This window comes from Lepidothrix coronata, unplaced genomic scaffold (genome assembly GCF_001604755.1).
Source record: "Lepidothrix coronata isolate B3197 unplaced genomic scaffold, Lepidothrix_coronata-1.0 Scaffold323, whole genome shotgun sequence".
NCBI classification, from domain to species: Eukaryota; Metazoa; Chordata; class Aves; order Passeriformes; family Pipridae; genus Lepidothrix; species Lepidothrix coronata.
The window spans coordinates 72,947-91,489 of record NW_016690503.1 but is presented as its reverse complement, the minus strand read 5'-3'; the positions used below and the strand labels follow the sequence as shown (position 1 = coordinate 91,489).

General features: G+C 40.5%; 1 protein-coding gene across 1 annotated transcript in view; it reads left to right on the top strand.

Annotated features, from left to right (window-relative positions):
• DIP2A (disco interacting protein 2 homolog A) overlaps positions 1-18,543 on the top strand; it is an 83,434-nt gene that overhangs the window by 28,110 nt on the left and 36,781 nt on the right. Inside the window, exons 3-5 of the mRNA XM_017838061.1 lie at positions 4,958-5,077; positions 11,063-11,182; positions 15,383-15,625. Of these exons, the coding sequence (XP_017693550.1) occupies positions 4,958-5,077; positions 11,063-11,182; positions 15,383-15,625 (483 nt within the window). The remainder of the gene's footprint in view (positions 1-4,957; positions 5,078-11,062; positions 11,183-15,382; positions 15,626-18,543) is intronic.

The following is an 18,543-nucleotide window of genomic DNA, read 5'->3' as shown; positions in this document are numbered from 1 at the left end:
GTGTCCCGGTGCTAATTTACAGAGCAATCCCTGGAAATTATTTCATTGGATTTAGTTAGTGCTAGGGAAACTCCTTGCTGAGTGACTTCATTTCTCCTCTGGTGCCAGAGTGATTCCACTCTCACTAAAATTATTTTCTTTTGTACTTTTCTTCCTTAGCCCTTCTGCTCCAGCAAAATTAAAATGTTACCATTTTCAAGTTTTCGTTTTTAAGGAAAGTGATGATGAAACCTCCTCTAGTTTTGGTTAAGGCTGGCATGTCCATACTTCTATTTTTCTTACATTTTCATTATTTTATGTCTCTGAAAAGTATTTCTGTGGCTACCAGGGATACATACCCCTTCTATTCCAACTAAAAGACTGGACCAGGTGATCTTCAAGGTCCCTTCCACCTGGGTTGCTCTCTGATCCTGTATAACTGTGATTTTTGTTTTTACTTTTTTGTGGGTACTTCAGCCTCGCATTGAGTTAAAAAGGGATGAGTTTTACATACCCTATAGCACTTAGTGCCTGTAGTTCCTTTTTTAAGGGATGTGCAACCTACTCTTGTGTCTTGGAATCTGCAATAGCTTTTATAATTTCTTATAATTTATAGGAAAAAAGTGTAAGTACCTCCCTTGATGCTACTCCTACTTTATATTACAGGTGCAATAGCTATGATCAAAGTATGTCCAAATTTTAATTGGCTAATTTGGTTGGCTCTTGGTGTAATTGTTTTAAATGAGATATGTGAAAATGTAATGTGATCCTGTGGGCTGGTTGAAAAAGATCTTTATAGTGTCACTGCTCACAGTTTCCCAAAATATCAAGAGATTGCTGTTGATGTGCTTTTTCAATTCAGTGTGGTTTTTGGTATTGCACCTTTATGACCGAATCTCATAGCATATTCTTTTGAGACCTTGAATGTGGAGACTGGGTTAGTAGATTGACTATGTATTTTGTTCAGTTTTTTGGTGATAAATTACTTTTTCCTGAAAAGTAAGACTCATCCTGCATCTGTCTGACTGTATCTGTTTAGGTACCACAAATATTTTTGAGCTTGCTGTCAAGGGAAGAAACAAAATGTTGGTGATTTCACTCTGTGAATTTTAAAAAAAAAAATCATTCAGAGAAACCAGTCCTTGGGCAGGTGGTTCTAAAGTAATCTGAATTTAGGTGGTGAGGTCCAAGGCACTCACCCTTTCTCATGGTTCGTTTGGTGATTGGTTGGTGGTCACCACACAAGTAGTGGTAAAGGCTACCTAGGTAATATAAAGCTTGATAATGATTTTAAGGGGGATATATTCTGTATGGATCTTTATGCTACAGAATATTGGGTTGAGGGTTTAGAAGCTGGACAGTGACTGACAGGCAGAATCCTCTTATGTCAGGAGAGCTGGGCTGCTTGTGAAGCATCTCCTGAACTGCTGCTTAAAATAGACTGTTATTTTGAGAATTGAAGTTCTGACTAATGACATGTAGGTATTCTGCTTACCAGCGTTGTCATAGTGTCTAAATAAGCATCTCTCTTGCTTCTGGGCATTTCCGTTGAGACAATTTAGTTAGCATTTGGATTCACTGAGTTGAATCCAAATCTTGGCTTGTATTTGGACTCACTGAATTTATTACAAGTTGTCTTTTATGCTTTTGTGGTTTTTGCTGTTGTTTTGTGCTTCCTTGAATGGAAAGTAATAATGCCCTTAAAATTGTTTCATATGGTCCAAGTGGAAGCTTTATGAGCTGGAGTTTACTGCCTTGAGTAGAGGAAAATGTTGTAGAATCGTGGAAGATGCCTTTTGTTGTCATCATTATTTTTAACTTCGTGAATTTCTGATACCTTATTCTGGCTAATAAATTACACTGGGTAGACCCTTGTTCAGTCCCACTGACCTGGCAGGTGTGAACACTTAGATTATTTTTGGATCCTGAAGACAAAAATGGGTGCATCAGGTGATATGTTCCAGGATGGGGTATGACAGTAAAGACTGATGGCACTGAACTATGAGCTGGAGCGAGGACTGGATACTCTATAACTGAGGTTTGGCTTCTCCAACCAAAACTTAAAGTGAGGGCCTCAGTCCTCCGATTTCAGTCTCTAGAGGAATAGTTTTCTGCCTTAAGTTTTCTGTGAAAAGATCTGGAACTCTGCATATATGTTTTATGTAGAACTTGAACATCTCAGGTCGTTTTTATGAGAAGAGTTTGCTTTCTTCCTTTACAGTTCGGAGGGAAATAACTGTATCTAAAATCCTGTTTAAAGAAATCTGGAATTTTGGAGCTGCACTTGAGGTGTCTGTCGTCTTTTGTTCCTTTCTTATTCCCAGACCCAGGGAATAAGGTAATAATAATAGCTGCAGAAAGGTTTGATACTGTACAAAGAGTCTGGAGTTTCCTCTCTGGCCTCCCTCTTCCCCTTTTCTCTCTGCAGAGCTGTTTAATATGTTATGTTTTGAAAATTTGATCTCTGCCTACCTGATGCCAGGTGTCTTTAGTTGCATATCCTCCCCAGCAGTGCCAGCAGAGGATTTTCCTTGTCCTGGCAACTCTTCACTGCTCTTAAAGTCATTTTTGCTTGTATAAATCAAAATTGCTAGAAATGTCTGTATTAGTCTTGATTCTCCAGTGTTTGTGGTTGGGAAAAAGACAGTAATAATTCAAATACTAACTTTAATTTCATCCTGTAGAAGTGAATTTTTCAGTTAGTTGGAACAAGCAGCCTCTTTAAGACTTCATTCTCGCTAGCTTTGGGTAAATTAAAAATGGGCAACATGTGCCTTTAGTGTATCCTTCAAATATTATTTTTGTAAAGACTTCATTCAGTGTGAATGAAGGGAGGTAGCCTCATTATCCATCTGCTTTTGCTGAAGGCTAAGGTAGTGATTTGCATAGTAGAAGAATAAATGAAGGAGCTCACCAAGCTTGCGGAACGGGATTTTTCTGGCACACAATTGTGTAGCCTAAGAGTGAGATGCACTGTCTTACTATTTTTACCAAAAAGTGATGTTTTTCAGATTCATCATTGGTATTTTTGCACTATGATATGAAACCTTCTTTGAGAAAGCGAAAAGGAGGACTTAAACTGAAAAAACAAGTTGTGGTTTCTAACAGCGCCGCTGCTTTCACGCCTCCTCCCAATTTAAAGGGAAGTTCTGAGGTTCATAGATACGTATTTCATCAAAATACACAGTAACTCTGATTCGTAACAGTCTGTTCCATAGTTTTGGGAGGAGGAGAGTGTTTCTGTATTTGGTGTTGGTAAGTTTTCGTGCGTTCCTATGGTTGTGTGTAGTCATTTTCTTCCCCGCTCCTCCTGCCCCCAATACTGGTGTGCTCAACCAGCTGGTGCTCAAGTTGCACGTGGCTCGGGAGCATCCTGCATGCAGGTTGTCATCTCCTGATGGATTGTACCAGTCAGCTCATTTTCCACCTGATTTCCCCCCCACGTTGGATCACAGAGTGGAAAAGTGGCTCTTACCAAGTCCTGATTCCAAGGCTCTGTAGTTACTACAAGACTGGAAACAGTAAGAGTAGGGAGTTGAGTAGAACATGAATCTCTTTTTCTGCTTGCAACTAACAACCCTCCTGGAGGAAAAAAATAGCACGCAAAAACATTCTTCTTTTGTTATCTTCTTCACCCAGGGTCTCTTTTGGTGAGATCACAAAAAAAAAAAAAAGATGTAGATATGCTGTTGTCCAAAAACTTCATAAGTGTTCTAGTTGAGGGAGCCTCTCAGCCCAGCTGCCTGTTCTGCTCTCTTTTGCATCACCGTAGTTATTGTGTTATCCCTTTTTTGTTGCTCAGGCTTTGAGGAGATGATTTGCCTCAACCTTTTTGAAGAGATCTGAAGTTGTTGTTTATCGTTTCCATATGAACAAATCTCGCTGGACTGTTGGCTTGTGGTTTGCAAAGGAACTGGCCCAGATTTTTCTGGAGTGGTGTCTTCAGCTCAGTGAGAGCTGCTTTCAGTAAATATTTGCATTTTGAAAATGTAATTTTCAAATTTTGAAAGTGTAGTTTTGTTTCAAAAATGCGTTGTTTTCAAAAGGCTTTAGGGCAGGTAGGAAAGCAGAAGCTCTTCAAGGGAAGGAAGGAGTGAAATGAAAGATATTATCAGCCCTGTGTGGTACTATGGGCTGAGTAAACACAGTAAACTTGGTGCAGCAGGTCTTAAATGGGCAAGGGAAGTTTCCTGTTAAACACAGCACTGAGCTAAATTTGTGACAGGATCATGCAAACCCCCTTCCAACTGCATTGGAGTTTTCACATTAAATTTATAAGTGTACATGTATAATAAAACTGCAAATGTTAAGTTCCTAGTTCATATTTGTATAGTCTTTGACGTATCAAGAGTCAGCAGGGATTCTCCTCATTTGGGGGATCGAGAATTGATGGGGAATATTTAATTGTTACTGTCCCCCCCTTTGATTTCTTATTTCTGACGTGCTGGAATGTAAAGGTGAGATTCATCTTCCTGAACATTAGCCAGCCTAAAGGTGAGCAACTGCTCTGCGTTATCTGGAGCCCTGTTCTGGTAAGGTGCAGAGGAGAAAACTGGAGAGTGGTTTGGTTCCTCTTATTTTTGTTATCCTAAATGGGAGTGGGAAGGTCTGTCACGATTTCTTGAGTACGTGAAGCACCCAGCCAACCTAGATTACAGCAGTAGCTGTCAGGCATCTGCAGCTGACAGTAATTTTGCCCTCAATATCTGCAAAGGTTTTATTAGAGAGTTAGAGCATTTTTGTAAACTGTGAATCTTCTGAGTATTGCTCTGTTAAATGGGTACAGATTAAATTGGATTAAAATGCAGTTAGGGGATGAGGTTTTTTTTAAAGGTATAGTCTTAGGGCTCCTGTTGAGCCCTAAGAGTAGGTGCGAGTTAGGTGAGTGGGTGTCGAGGGTGGCAAAAGAATGTAGATGTGGGGAGCAGATGTTTTATTTGCAAGGCTGAATTTGTACTAAAATAAAACTGTGTTTCAGGCGTGGATCCGTCCCTGCAAGCAGAGAACAGAGTCCCAGGCTCTTCCCAGGCCACTGCTGCTGTATCGAAACAGCAGAAATCCCGTTCCACCAACTCGAGGGACGAGCGCTTCCGATCTGGTAAGGGGGAGAAACGATCTGGTAAGGGGGAGAAACGTGGCTGAGACATCACGTGTCTTAAGAGGAAAAGTGCCTGTGAAGTAGTACCTGCACCTACACAAAAAGCTGGAAGTGCTTTGGAAGAATGGAAGAGCTGATTAATGTCTTTTGTTTCCATACATGAGAGGTTTTGTTTGAGTCCAGGCTGGAGGAAACGCTAGAAGGGAAAGAGACTGTAGACATACCTTCTGATGGGTTTCTTACTGTGAATTTTACCATGCTTTAACAGCTTTTTCATGTTTGCTGAGAAAACAAGATTGGGTTTCAAGTCTATAAAACGGTTATTTAAAAACTTTGAGGACTACAGTGTGTGGGTTTGTGGGACTTTTTTGCTTGCTTGGTTGGGTTATTTTGTTAAGGGAAGGTTATATATTTATTGTATCTCACTTTCAAATATTTCCTGGTTTAAGGCAAGTGCACAAAAAAGGGAAATGTCACAATGGATATTCTCCTTCATTTTAAATGGACACCACAGGGACAGACCTGTTTTGGAAACTTGTGTGAAAATATCAATATCCTCATTGCATCCTGTTTCCATTGTTACTTTTCAGGTGGTTGAAGTGCACTGTTTCCCTGCGAAATTCCTGTCACAATAGTGAGGAGAGGCAGGTGTTTGGAAGCTTTTCTCTCCTAAATACCTTTGGACTTGTAGCTGGATATTTTTCTGTTTGTTTTCCAGGGTAATTAAATGTCTTGGGTTTGGGGATGAGAAGTGCAAGTCCTGACATGCACTGCACATCCTTAACATGTGGTTGGTCTTGCATCACCTTGCCTTGCTGCTGCCTGGGCAGAGTGGTTACTGCGTGGTATTTGCACTGCTGATGTGTAAAACCTTGCTCCAGAAATGGAGCTGATGTGCCTGTGTACATTCCTTAAGGCTAATTGAACAGTGAGAGTCATGAACATTACAGATGTGCTGTTGTTAAACTAACAGAAATAAAAATCTGCAACAAAAGAACACAACTTCAGCAGGAAATCCTTGGGAGGTAGTCCTTGATGGGGACTGCCACATCCTTCTGTGGTTTCTCATCACTGCTCCCCTAACTCATGTTTCATTAAATATTCCTGCCCAGAACAAGTTCTTCGCTTGGAAATCTAAGAAGTTCTTAGTTACAGTACATGTAATTGGATTTCTTTTTTCCTTTAGTGATATATGACAAGGCTTCATGTTCTCAGGTGGTATCAAAACCAAACAGTGATGGTTTTGCTTGACTTAAGTTAAACTTATGTCGATGAAAGGTAACATAGATATGGCTTTCAGAAGCCAGTATCTTTTCCCCTTTTTCCTCCCTGATTTTAAGAAAAAAAATTCTTCAGATTTGTTGCATTAGTGATTGGCTGCTTTAACCTCAATGAAAAGACATTGTTACCTTTTTTAACTTGGCTCTGTGCTGACACACAGTTGCCTGTTGTGAGGGATAACCAGCTTCAGGCCCCTTCTCTCAATCTCATGCCTTGTTTATTCTTTAGGCTGCTGGGGGAAAAGGAGGGTTTGTTGTTTCTTCTTTTTTTAGCTTTCCTTTTAGTCCTTATTTCTTGTTTGCCTTTCTTTGAATCTTGCCAGTTCTCCCGTGTCTTTTTCAAGAGTAGCTGGTGTGGGTGGGATGCAGCTTTTCCTAGAGCGGGATCTCTTTCTGGTGCAATTATAGGTACTTTAGAACCATCAACATAAATTACTTAAAATAAGCAACAAGTGAAACAATTTTGCCCTGTTATGCAATTAATCTGTCACTTACTTGCTGTAAGCACTTTTTTAAATAGTTTCTCAGAGGAGTTGTCCATTTAAATGAACTATATTTTTTTATCATCCCCGGATTCTTGTCTTCAAACAGTAAATGTTACACAAAAAATTCCAGCAGTGAATGCTATCAATAAATGCAAGCCTGCTGTCCTGGCTTTAACTGGAATAGGGTTGTTTTTCTTCTTAGTGGCTGGTACAGCACTGTGTTTTGGGTTTAGAATGAGAATATATTCATGTTTTATTATTCTTGTTCTAATTCTGTTATTATTATCATCATCATATTTTATTTTATTTAGATTATTCCTATCTCAACCCACGAATTTTACCTTTTTCCAGGTCCCCTCCCCACGCCACCCAGACAGTGCTGGTTGCTTTACCTGTTGGTATTTGGAGATCTGTGAGCAGCAGGGACACTGGGCAGCCTATAAGTGTCATTTTTAATTCAACCAGCTGTAGAAATTCTTCCTCCTGTGCCTAAGGCAGGGACAGGAATCGAAGGCTGACAAATGAGTAGAGGCTATAAATGGGAATAAAAAGTGCTCTTCTAGTAGCTGGAGAGTTTAGGAGCTGTAAGGGTTTAGGTGATTTATAGGCCACAAACTATTTAGTGTTCCTCCCCCATCCTTTTTTAAGGGCACATGGAAAGAAAGAAAATGAGAATAGGTACATAAAACAGAAGATTGTGTAGTTCACTACAACAGAAGGAAAAAAAATTTTGAATCGGTTATTAATTGTTGATGGTTGTTTGCAGCTTAATAAAGTGCAAAAATCTTAGAAATGTTCCTCCAAGAGTACTACTTCTGCTTTTGAAAGGCAGTATATGTATTTTTTCCTCACTTTGGTACAGGTATTCTTTGTGTTAATGAAATGCTGGGCTTCTGTTCATCACTTTCAGTGAGCACCGTTGAGCATTTGTGTTCTCTGTTCTCAGAAATGTGATGTCTTTTGGTCTGATTTTAGTGACTGTTTAATTCTCTGAAGAAAACTGAACTCCACAGTTCTTACATGGTAAATCACTTTCACAGTAAATTTTAAAGAATTTAAGTAACAGGCAGTGGTAGAGAGCTTCTTTTTGCAATTCCAATGTTCAGTTAACTTTTAATTTATACTAATTTATGAATTTTGGTACCCTAAGCGTTCTGCTTCTTTGAAATAATTTCATTCCTTTTACTTTTTTTTTATTGAAATCTGTTTCATCATGTCTGTAATGGAGAAAAATCTTTAAAGGAAATGCAGAATAGGAACAAAGCGTTCCAGGGAAGGGAAAGCAATTACTTCATTGATTTGGCTGAGAGAGGATGTTCCCACTCAACTGTTGTCCAAGGACGAGATATTAAAAAAGATTTCAAGCTGGAAATAGATCTTAATGAGCATAGAGGGAGCGATGAGTTAAATTGGTGCCATAAAAATAAAACATGGAACAGAATAAAAATTCATCCTGACTGTCTCCTGGTTGCATTTTTATCATTTAATCCAGTCTGTTCCAGGTTTTGGAGTGGGAGTTAGGACTAGAGAAAGAGGTGGTGCTGATTTTGCCCTCTGGAAATGGAATAAAAAGTAGTTCCCATGCTTGCTCCTGCAAATCTATGTGATGTTTTGACCTGCCCCGCTCTGCTTTGTTAAAAGGCATCAGCACACCCTACAGCTAGGCCTTTTCATTCCCAAAATGCACAACTGCCTAAGAATGCTTTTTTTTTTTTTCTCTGCAACGTTATTTAATGACTTAATGTACTTATATACGGGCTCTATTGTGTGTTATTTTACTCTTTGGAAGACTTTTTCGGAAGAAAAACAATTTGTTATGTTCCCCTTCTTCCTAGGAGATGTTAATGTAACAAAAATGTCTTTTAAATTAAATATAGGTCATGAAAGCGAGCACATCTCATAGTTACTGTCTCTTTCTAGAAACATTCAGCTTGGTTTTGACTGGAAGTTCTGCCATGAAAATGTGTCCTGCAGAATGGGCATTTTGCCCCTACTTTTAAGGCTGCAAAACCAGCCTTTAATTGAAGTTGCATCCCACTTAAACTTTCTGGAATTTTGGGACACAAAAGGTTTGCTTCTGGTTATCCGTGGGAATAAACTTCAGTGGTGGGCAATTGCAACTAGTACTAAAGATCAGGAGAAACCAAGACTTGACAAAAAACCCATATGTGGGGAAGGGAAAGGGGGCAGGGAGACATAGGGAGAGAGGAATTAATTTTTAATTCATGAAACATCTATTAACAAGTCCTTGATGTAAAGGGCAGCAACAAAAATCTGAAAGGGGGCCCAAGATAAAAAAAAAAAATCTTATATCAAGAGATAGAGGTTCTACTGATTATTTTTTCTTCTTCTTAATATTTTTCTCTCATAACAGCATCATCTTTGAACCTTGCCTGTTAGTTGCACAAAAAAGTTCTTTTTTGAGATAAGCATCTACACAGGTGGGATGGTATATTTGCATATACACATATTTTAAATACAGCTCTGAACAGATTATCTGGGGGGAGCTGCAGACTGAAAAGTGACATTATTGCTGCAAAGAACTGGTTGGTGTCTGGCACCATATGCCCAGGGCTTCTGGTGATTTTTAGGATTCATTTGGCCAGACTGAAGGAAACAGTTTGTTAGGAAGAGTCCTGTGCTGAGTATGACTAAAGGGGGTTCAGGGCTAGTGCCAGAAATGGTACTTTTTAAACAAACAAACCATAAATACGGTGTTTTGCCTGTAGTCATCACCAAGGTAAATTCCTGTAGGCACAGGGGCAGTGTAATTCTATTACATTATATGTTACATGTAAGTTGTGTAAGTCTGTGTCTGTCACATACACTTACATACCTACAGATAGTTTCATACCCACAAATCTATCAACCTGTTACATCGTTGCATCTTAACAAAAGAATAGATTGATACTTAATGAAAGAGTACATATTCTCTTTCAAACTGAATACTTAAAATCTGAAATTCTTGTATAGCGGTTTCCATGTAAAAGAAATGTGGTCAGATCAGTGCATAATCACATACTCACTCACTTTTGGGCCCTGTCTTGCTTCTGGACAGTGTAAGTGTACATGTGTTGCGTGTATTTTTCCTGAGTTTGAATCTTAGGTGGTAAGTTAAAGTATATTTTTGGTCTGCCTCGTTTCTCCTCAACATCTGTTCACTTCTCATGAATTTTTTTTTTCTACGTAAGTTTTAGCTTTTGACACCTGTGCTGGTTTAAAACTCAGAGGGAAAACTAATGCCCCCTTTTTCCCCTGCTCCTTCTGATAATGGAGGAAACTAGGAAAGATTATAAGTTGCAATCACAATTTACTGAAAAATCTCAGTAACCACAACAATACCGATCTCTTCTCTGTGCTGACCAGCGACAGGACATGAGGGAATGGCCTGAAGTTGTGTCAGGGGAGGTTGAGGTTGGATATTAGAAAAATATGTTCCCCCAGAGGGTGGTTGGGTACTGAACAGGCTGCCCAGGGCAGTGGGCACAGCACCAAGGCTGCCAGCATTCAAGAAGCATTTGGATGATACTCCCAGGCACAGGGTGTGACTCTTGGGGATGGTCCTGTGCAGGGCTGAGGGTTGGACTCGATGATCCCTTCCAACTCAGCATATTCTGTGATTTTGTGACTGAATTCCTCTTTAAGCTCAGTTTTCGCTTAAAAATCAGAAAAGGCCCATGAACCTACTAGGGTAATTTTTGCTTTCTGGAAAGTTACAGAACTTTGTGTCTTTTCCCTGATTCTTCATACAGAATCACTAAGGTTGGAAAAGACCTCTAAGATCATCAAGTCCATTAGCTTCTTCTTTCTGTTTTTTTAATACTTGCATTCTTTGTGGGACCTTCAAGTGTGCATCTTGTGCTTCTTTTCCCATCATGGATTTTGAGGGTGAAGAGTCAAACACTGTTGCCAGTTTACAGAATCTGTGTTGAAACTTCCCCCCCAAATGAAAAATAACTCATAGTTCAGAACTAACATACTGGGTATTCTGTAACTTCAGTGTTTATTTCAGGGTGTTCTTCTGAAATGCTGCTTGCAGAGCCTTTTCAAGCTGATTTAATGAGAAAAAAAATGTGTCGACTTGACCCTGCGTATGTCCTCCCTTAGCTTTGGAGAGCATTGCTTCTGCCCTGAATTCGAGCGCGAGGCAGGGGTGTTGATTCAGTGCTACTGATGAACTGAATCTCTTAACCTTTTCTGTTTGTTTGTTTTCTGTGTAGATGTCCACACTGAAGCAGTACAAGCAGCACTTGCGAAATACAAGGAGAGGAAGATGCCTATGCCCTCGAAGAGACGCTCTGTCCTGGTGCACTCTTCGGTAGAGACGTACACGCCCCCAGGTACCTGTTGTCTGAGCACAGAGACTTAACAGAGCTGCCTGGAGAAGCTGTGGCTGCCCCATCCCTGAAGTGTTGGACAGGGCTTGGAGCAACCTGGGCTAGTGGAAGGTGTCCCTGCCCATGGCAGGGAGTGGAATGAGATGATCCTGTAGGTCCTGTCCAACCCAAACCATCTGGGCATGGTCCACCTTGCCTGCTGAACTCAATAGCAAAATATAAAGAGCAAATGTTTGTTGCTAAGTTGTTAGTAGGTTGCACTAAACTTCTTCTATATTCGCATCTGTGTTTCCTGAGAATCAGGTCTCGGTTGGATTTGTGCTTTGATGTTTTTCCTCACAGTTTTTAGTGTCTCACCTAGAGATACTGTATCTGCTGAAGGTCCACATGAAAGAGGTCAGGGTGAGCAGGTGACCTTTATGCATTACGTATGTTCTCTTACATCGTATCTCACTTGGAGGAGATAATCTTAGCAAGCCTGTCAGAGCTGGAAATACCTCATTTCATGTTGCAGAAGATTATTTTTTTAAAAGTTGAAGAAAATGCCAGAGCATTAAGTTGCTGCTTTAATTGCAGAGCGCTCATCAGGTGGTTTCAACTATGAGCAATTTGAAACAGTCAGAAAATCATATGCTGTGATTGTTCAGACTGTTTAGGGCAGAAGGCTTCCTTTAATTTTTAAGGGGAAAAAGTGATCTTCCTGTTGTCTCACAATGAATTCTCTAGAGGTTAAGAAAATCTTTCTCCGTATAGCATGTTGTGCTAGCAAGCCAAGTGGTTTGGGGCCAGTGTCTTGTATACAGAGAGGAATTTCCTAAGCTCTTTAGTTCTGGGGATGTTCTCTTGTCTTTTGTAATGTGACCCAGGAGCAGAAGCACACTGACCTCTACTGCCCTTCTCCATCATTTCTGGTTCTTACCCGTCTTTAAAAAAGGAGGTCTGGTGTGCTACCCTCCTGCTTCCTGAGCTGTATTTCTTCTTTCTGTTCTTTCCATTTAAAGGAAATTCCAGGCTTTTTTTGCTAGTCTCACAATTCACTATATTGATTTTGTGGGTTCTCCAGGGATTTCATAAGTTAAAAATAATAATCTTCTGTACTGTATATGGCCTTTATGACCATAATGTTTTTGCCTGGAAGATATGTTAAGTATCTTTAATTAAAGTATCTTTTAAGAATGACTGTTAAAAAAAAAAGTTGAGATGCTGTGGGGACAGTGTTTGGCTCTGTGGTAAAAGCTGGCTTGCACACCTGTGCAGGGGCATGGCAGGTGGGGCATCCCAAATAATACCAGCCTGTCACAGACCCATCTGCACAAGCCCAGAGGAGCACCAGGAACAGCAGCAGGCAGGAACCCAAGTTCAGGACTCGGAGAAGGGTCACCCTGTCCAGGCTCTCCTGGGGCTTTTCCTGGAGAGCCTCAGCCCTCCTGGCCAGGTGTGAAACCCGTCAAGACCAGTCAGCAGAGGGGCACTTTTTATGAGATCCCTTAATCTCTGTAAGAGAATGGACCACTGGATGAGTTCTGTATCATGGGAAATCAGGACATTCAAAAATATTCTGGGGACTTGCTTCAGCTACATAAAATCATAAAAATATGTGTCTTTTTATGGGCCTGCCTTTATTTGCAAAATTAGCTCAGCAAGAAGGATCTGAAGTTGCAAACAACCCAAATAGTGCTGAGCATCTAGTCTTGAGCCATTAATCCTCTGCCTGAAATCCTTGTATTGGCAGGAGTTAATGCAATTAAAACCATGCTTTGGTATTAATAACTGAAATTTTGTTACAAACAGCTACCATCAGGTAGCAGGAAGGAAGCATTGGATTCATGTTCTTTATGCTGAGGGTGGTGAGGCCCTGGCACAGGTTGCCCAGAGAAGCTGTGGCTGCCCCATCTCTGGAGGTGTTCAAGGCCAGGTTGGACAGGGCTTGGAGCAACTTAGTCTAATGGAAGGTGTCCCTGCCCATGGCAGAGGGTTGGAATGAGATGGTCTTGAGGGTCCCTTCCACCTCAAACCATCCTGTGAATCTGTGATTCTAGGCACAGTATTAAATTCAAACACAGCTCCTGAATGGCAGTAATGGAACTGCTTTCATCAGTCATCCTTCCAAAAATTTTAACATACTTTTGGTGTTGTTCTGTCGAGTCTCTGATCCTTCCCACATGGATTTCCTGTGATCAGAACTCGAGCAAGTTCTGAGCCTTGATGCAAGTCTGGCTCAAGGGTGGTGGCTTCTCTGTCTTGGGTCAGCTCCCAGCCAGGAAGAGCTGGAAGCCAAGGATGTGGTATTATGTCACCACACACCACAGATTAACCCCTGCAACTGCCACAGGGCTACTACTGGCGTGACCTTGCTGTTTCTCGGTGTGGTTATGTTTTGGTATTACAATGCTTTTACTGTAATCCTTCGTTTTTATATGCAGTTAATATTGTATGTTTAAAGGGTTTGAGGTTTTTTTCCCCTCCACTCATGTAAGACACCTGAAAGCTTAGAAATATTAGTGAGACTTCATTAGCCTTGGGTCTGGGTAAGGAGATATTGTCAGAGTGTGTATTCTGTGAGAAAACTGCTTTTCCTGTAGTTTAATTTTTTTCCTCCGAAGTGATTTTAGATTGTAAACGTGGTGGTTTGGTTTGTTGGTTTTTTTTTTTTCAATCCTTGGCTGTTTGTAATCCTATCTTGTTCCATATTCCTGTAATTGTTTATTTTTGCGTTCTGTCTGAAAGAAAGGGAAGGTTGCAAGCACTGGGGGACAGGTTTGGCTGTTCTCCAGGCAAAAATGGAGTCAGCTGCCAAAAGCTCCAAGCATGGCAGCAGACCAGAAACATCACACAAGGCATGGGCCCAGGGATGGGGATGCACCACAGCTGTATCTCAGAGATCAGTTGTTTGGGTATTTTCATTGAAAATTGTCATGCTTGGTGAGGGAGGTCAAATAATGAGAGATCTACTATTTTAACTTTGAAAATGCCCGTTTGCTTCTTATGAAATGGTTTCTGGGGGTTTTTTTTGGTTTTAGGCTGTTAAAGAGCAATTGTTCTGAAGCTATTGGAAATGCACATATTCTTGAAAAGCAGAAAATTAAACAACTGGTAACTGAAATACATTGCCCAAGATGAGAAGTAGTTTTTAATATGGCTTCAAAGATTTATATGGAATTGTATCTAGCTGAATGATTGTGTTCAGAGGATTAAAAACATAGCCAAAATTAAGATTGCAGAATTCCTGATGTAACCCAGCCCAGATTTCCAAGTATGGAAGGGACTGTTAGAGGATAGTAACAGACACCCTATCTTATATAAAACATATAAAGGATCAAGTTCTTAAAATGCAGCAGTCTCTTTAGGAGGACAAGATTTCTTTCTGTAATAAGAGTTTCTATATTTCACTCAAAATCAACAGGGATGTGTTTGCTTGATATTTAGAATGACCTTTTTATTTGTTGTTGGATGGATAATGAATATGGAAAGAAAACTTCAAAGGGAAACTTCAGGAAAGTTGTAAATAACTGAATGGTAATTAAATTAGGAGCCCTTTGTCAGACTTCTGACAGTAACAAAAATGCATCTAGACTGAAAAGATGCTTTACTAAGCATTTCTATGTAGTGCTCATTAATACCAGTTTATGTGGTTAAAATTCGTGCTTTCTAATTACTCTTTCATTGAACTTTAGAGCACTGTGCTTTTTTTACTAGTTAGTTCTCAAAATAATTTGTCAGAAGAATCGAAAAGTGAATAATTCCCCCCAAAGAAATAAAAAAGGAAATACCCAACAAGAAATGTAATGGGATTTATTCAGGTGGGATGAGATAAAATTTACCTGTTCAGAACAGAAATATTTTTTCAGTGGAGTAGGGGTGGAATGGGATGGGATGCACACTGAAAGTGGTCGGTGTGTGCAGTAGGTGCTGGAGGGAGAAGGCTTGTTTGACTCTTATGTCATTCCAAATACTGGAGGTAACTGAGACTTTGCTTCAAGTGTGTTGTAGCTCTCGTTTGCACAGGTTGTTGCGTTAACCCCCCAAAAGGGCAAGGAGCAGGATTTGTGTATGTGAATGTATCCCCCTTGCTTTGACACATTGCATCTGGTGTGCAGCACGTGAGAGCGCTGCGCGGAGAACATGGAACGTGGCGAAGCTCCATGTTCCCTCGTGTTGGGTCATTGCCACGTTACATGCCTGTCGTGGTTATTTTGATCACAGACACATCGTCAGCATCAGAAGATGAGGGCTCGTTACGGCGGCAAGGGCGGATCAGCTCCACTCCGTTCCAGAGCCATTCCAACGTAGAGCCCTGGCTTAACCGGGTCATTCAGGGCTCCTCCACCTCATCCTCTGCATCTTCCACCTCATCTCATCCTGGAGGGAAACCTGCTGCTTCCAATACCGCTCCTGCCACCGCTGCTGCCACTGTGCTTGCAGATCTCATGGCACACACCCAGATAGGTCAGTAAACCTGCCTGTGTGGTTGGAATAAAATCAGATTACAAGTCCCAAAGCAGGGCTAAACAGAGGTCTTCACCAGGAGATACCTGTAAATAGCCTTAAAATGTGCAATTCACAGACCAGGTATGTATGACGTATATGTATTTAATTTAACCCAAACCAGTTGTTCATGAGATCTGAACATGCATTCTTCTTGGTAAAATGCTTGATTTACCAAGAAATCAAGGTTCAGTTTTACTAGATTCCAAGGCAGAATGTCAAAGGAATGCTGGTTTTGGTGCATGCTTTCCAGTCTGCATGTATTTACCCTAAACAATGTCAGGTTGTGTATTTCAGACGTGATTCAATTGGTAAACACCCAAAAGATTGGAAAAGCACCCAGAATCTTTGGGAAATCACAAAATCAGAGGTACTGATTGCTAGGGAAATTTTTCCTGTTTGTAGAAAACACCCCTTAAAGAAACCTAAATTTTCATATTCCCGTTTCCAAGCTTATTTATAATGAGAAATTTACAATGTTGTTTGACACTGGTGGATGAAAGTAAGATGGAATACGTCAGCACTTCGCTTTGAACCGTTTCTGGATTTCACATTGTGGATTAATAGGAATCATGTTTAACTCCTTAAAATTACAAAACTTTCCTTGCTTAACTGGATTGATGAAATTCTTAATATAGCTGTAAAAACTTGCAAGATAAGAAAATGTAACACAGCATCCTGTTGTGTCTGATGCCTTCGGGCTGGATAAACACACATCAAATTTCACAACCAGCTTCCTAAGACCCCTCCATTAGGAGTGTTTAATTAACAACATTGTATGCAAAATCAATGCCTTGTTAAGAGTTCAGAGTCCAGCATTTAAGCAGCTGAATGTTGAACTGTATTCAGGTTTGAAATTTCATTAGCGGGAAATAAATAAACAATTATCTATCAGGAAGGAAGCTCAGGGATCATTAAGAGCTGGTCTACTAAAAGTGTTCATAAAGGTAAAATATCCAGTACCTTTGACAAAAAAAATAGATGCCCTGCTGCATAAGAAAAGTCTTCCACATTTCTAGAATGCTTGCCATGTTCCATCGGTTTTCATTCCTAGCTTGGTAACATTCATGCATGGCCAATATCAGTTCAGTTGGGACATTTTTCCTGTGTGTTTGTAGTCTTCCTTGCTCACAAGAATGTGAAAACTCAGTTCTTACACTGCAGACTTTTCTGATTCTTGATATATATTCACTTTCCAAAAGGGGCTTTGATTTGTCCTGGAGCACAGAAGAAGAATTAATTTATTTTTTCAGATAGTGTGCTGACATCAGCAATCTAAAAGGCATCTTACATATTTTAATTACCATGCCCTACTGAAATATTCTGTGTTTTGGTTGTGTACTGAATAGCTATTCACAATTTTGACATGCTGGATAATTTAAATTTAGCAGCTTGTTCCCTTGCAGTTCATCCTCTCCAGCCTGCATTTTTAATGGTGAGCTCAGACTTAAGTCCCCAGGCAGTAAACTGCAGGGTGGAAGTGCAAGGTTACAGTATTTAATGGAGTCAAATAGGAATGTGCATTATTTTTAAGCTGTTTGTCTTTCACTTACAGCAGCAAGGACAACATCTACATGTTGTTTAGGGGGCTTTTTTTTTCCTTTTATTTTATTTTTTTTTTTTTAAATTAATAAGGCTGGTAGTATGTCTTGGTTTTTTCCAAGGTCACCATCCCACCTGTGGAGTATTTCCCACCTTAGCTGTTAGAGTAACTGGAAATACGGATTATCATGGCTTTTAATTCTCTGTCATATCTCATATGTTCTTTCTTGCATTTATCTCTGTCTTCTCATCACTAACGGAAAGGTCCTTCAGTCTGAATCCGATTAACTTTTTTCCTTTAGTCACAAGTCTGCAAACCCTTTTTCTTTTTTTTTGTGACTTCTCACCACTTCTCTTTTCCTGTGTGCCACACTGTCTCTGGATTATGCAGACTAATTGCATGGGGTCTCATGGGCATTTATTAATAAAATGCCCAAATAATTAATTAGGTTAATGTGATTTTTATCTGAGCATAAATCCACACATAAATCCACGCAGAAGGCATTCTCTGTCCATAGACAGATGTTGCTAGTCACTGCAGGGTTTGTCAGGTGAGAAGTGGGGACTTGTGGACTGATACTGCAGCATGGGAACCAGGAACACTTGGCTCTGTGGCCTTGTCCCTGGTTAAGTTGTGTGCTGGAGGAAGTCTGTGGTTTGGGAGTTTGGAAAAGCTAAGGGAAAAAAAACCCAAACAAACAAAAAAGCAACTCTAGAAGTGTGTAGAACAAAGAGCATTTCAGCTGTATGTATGGGCTCTCTACAGGTCCTGTACTGTGGTTATCCAGGTCAGCTTTACACACAGCTCTCACCCTTGTGGTTACTGATTGCAGGGCATTTCTCTGAGGGATGAAGTAACACTTTGTCCTTTGTGTTCCTTACCCTCATGAGAGGAATTTGGGGTTCTTGCTTAGTGATCTCTGCAATGCAAATATTGGCATTGCAGTGAGGTCCATTGGAAAGGATGGGAATGGAGTTAAATTTTTCTCCTGGCAATCCCTCTAGAGCCTCTTAGAGCTGGACTGGTGGTGTGTGCATCAGCTCTGGAAATCTGGGACCAGTGCTGTGACCACTCACTATTCTAGTGCTAATCACTGCCTCAGAGTGGGAGATAATGTATGTATTCCACAGCACTGCCTGGATCTCCCTGTGCCTGGAGTTCTGGCAGGATTTGTGACATGCTGTGGTGCTCCAAGGGCTATGCTTGCAGAGGCAGCTCCTCCAGCCTTGGGCAGCAGGGTATTCTCCAGCTCTTCCCTACTGCGTTCCTGGTTTTACTCATCAGGATTCTGAATATTTCAGGCCTCCGATTCTTGCTGTCTGTCGTTCAAACACGT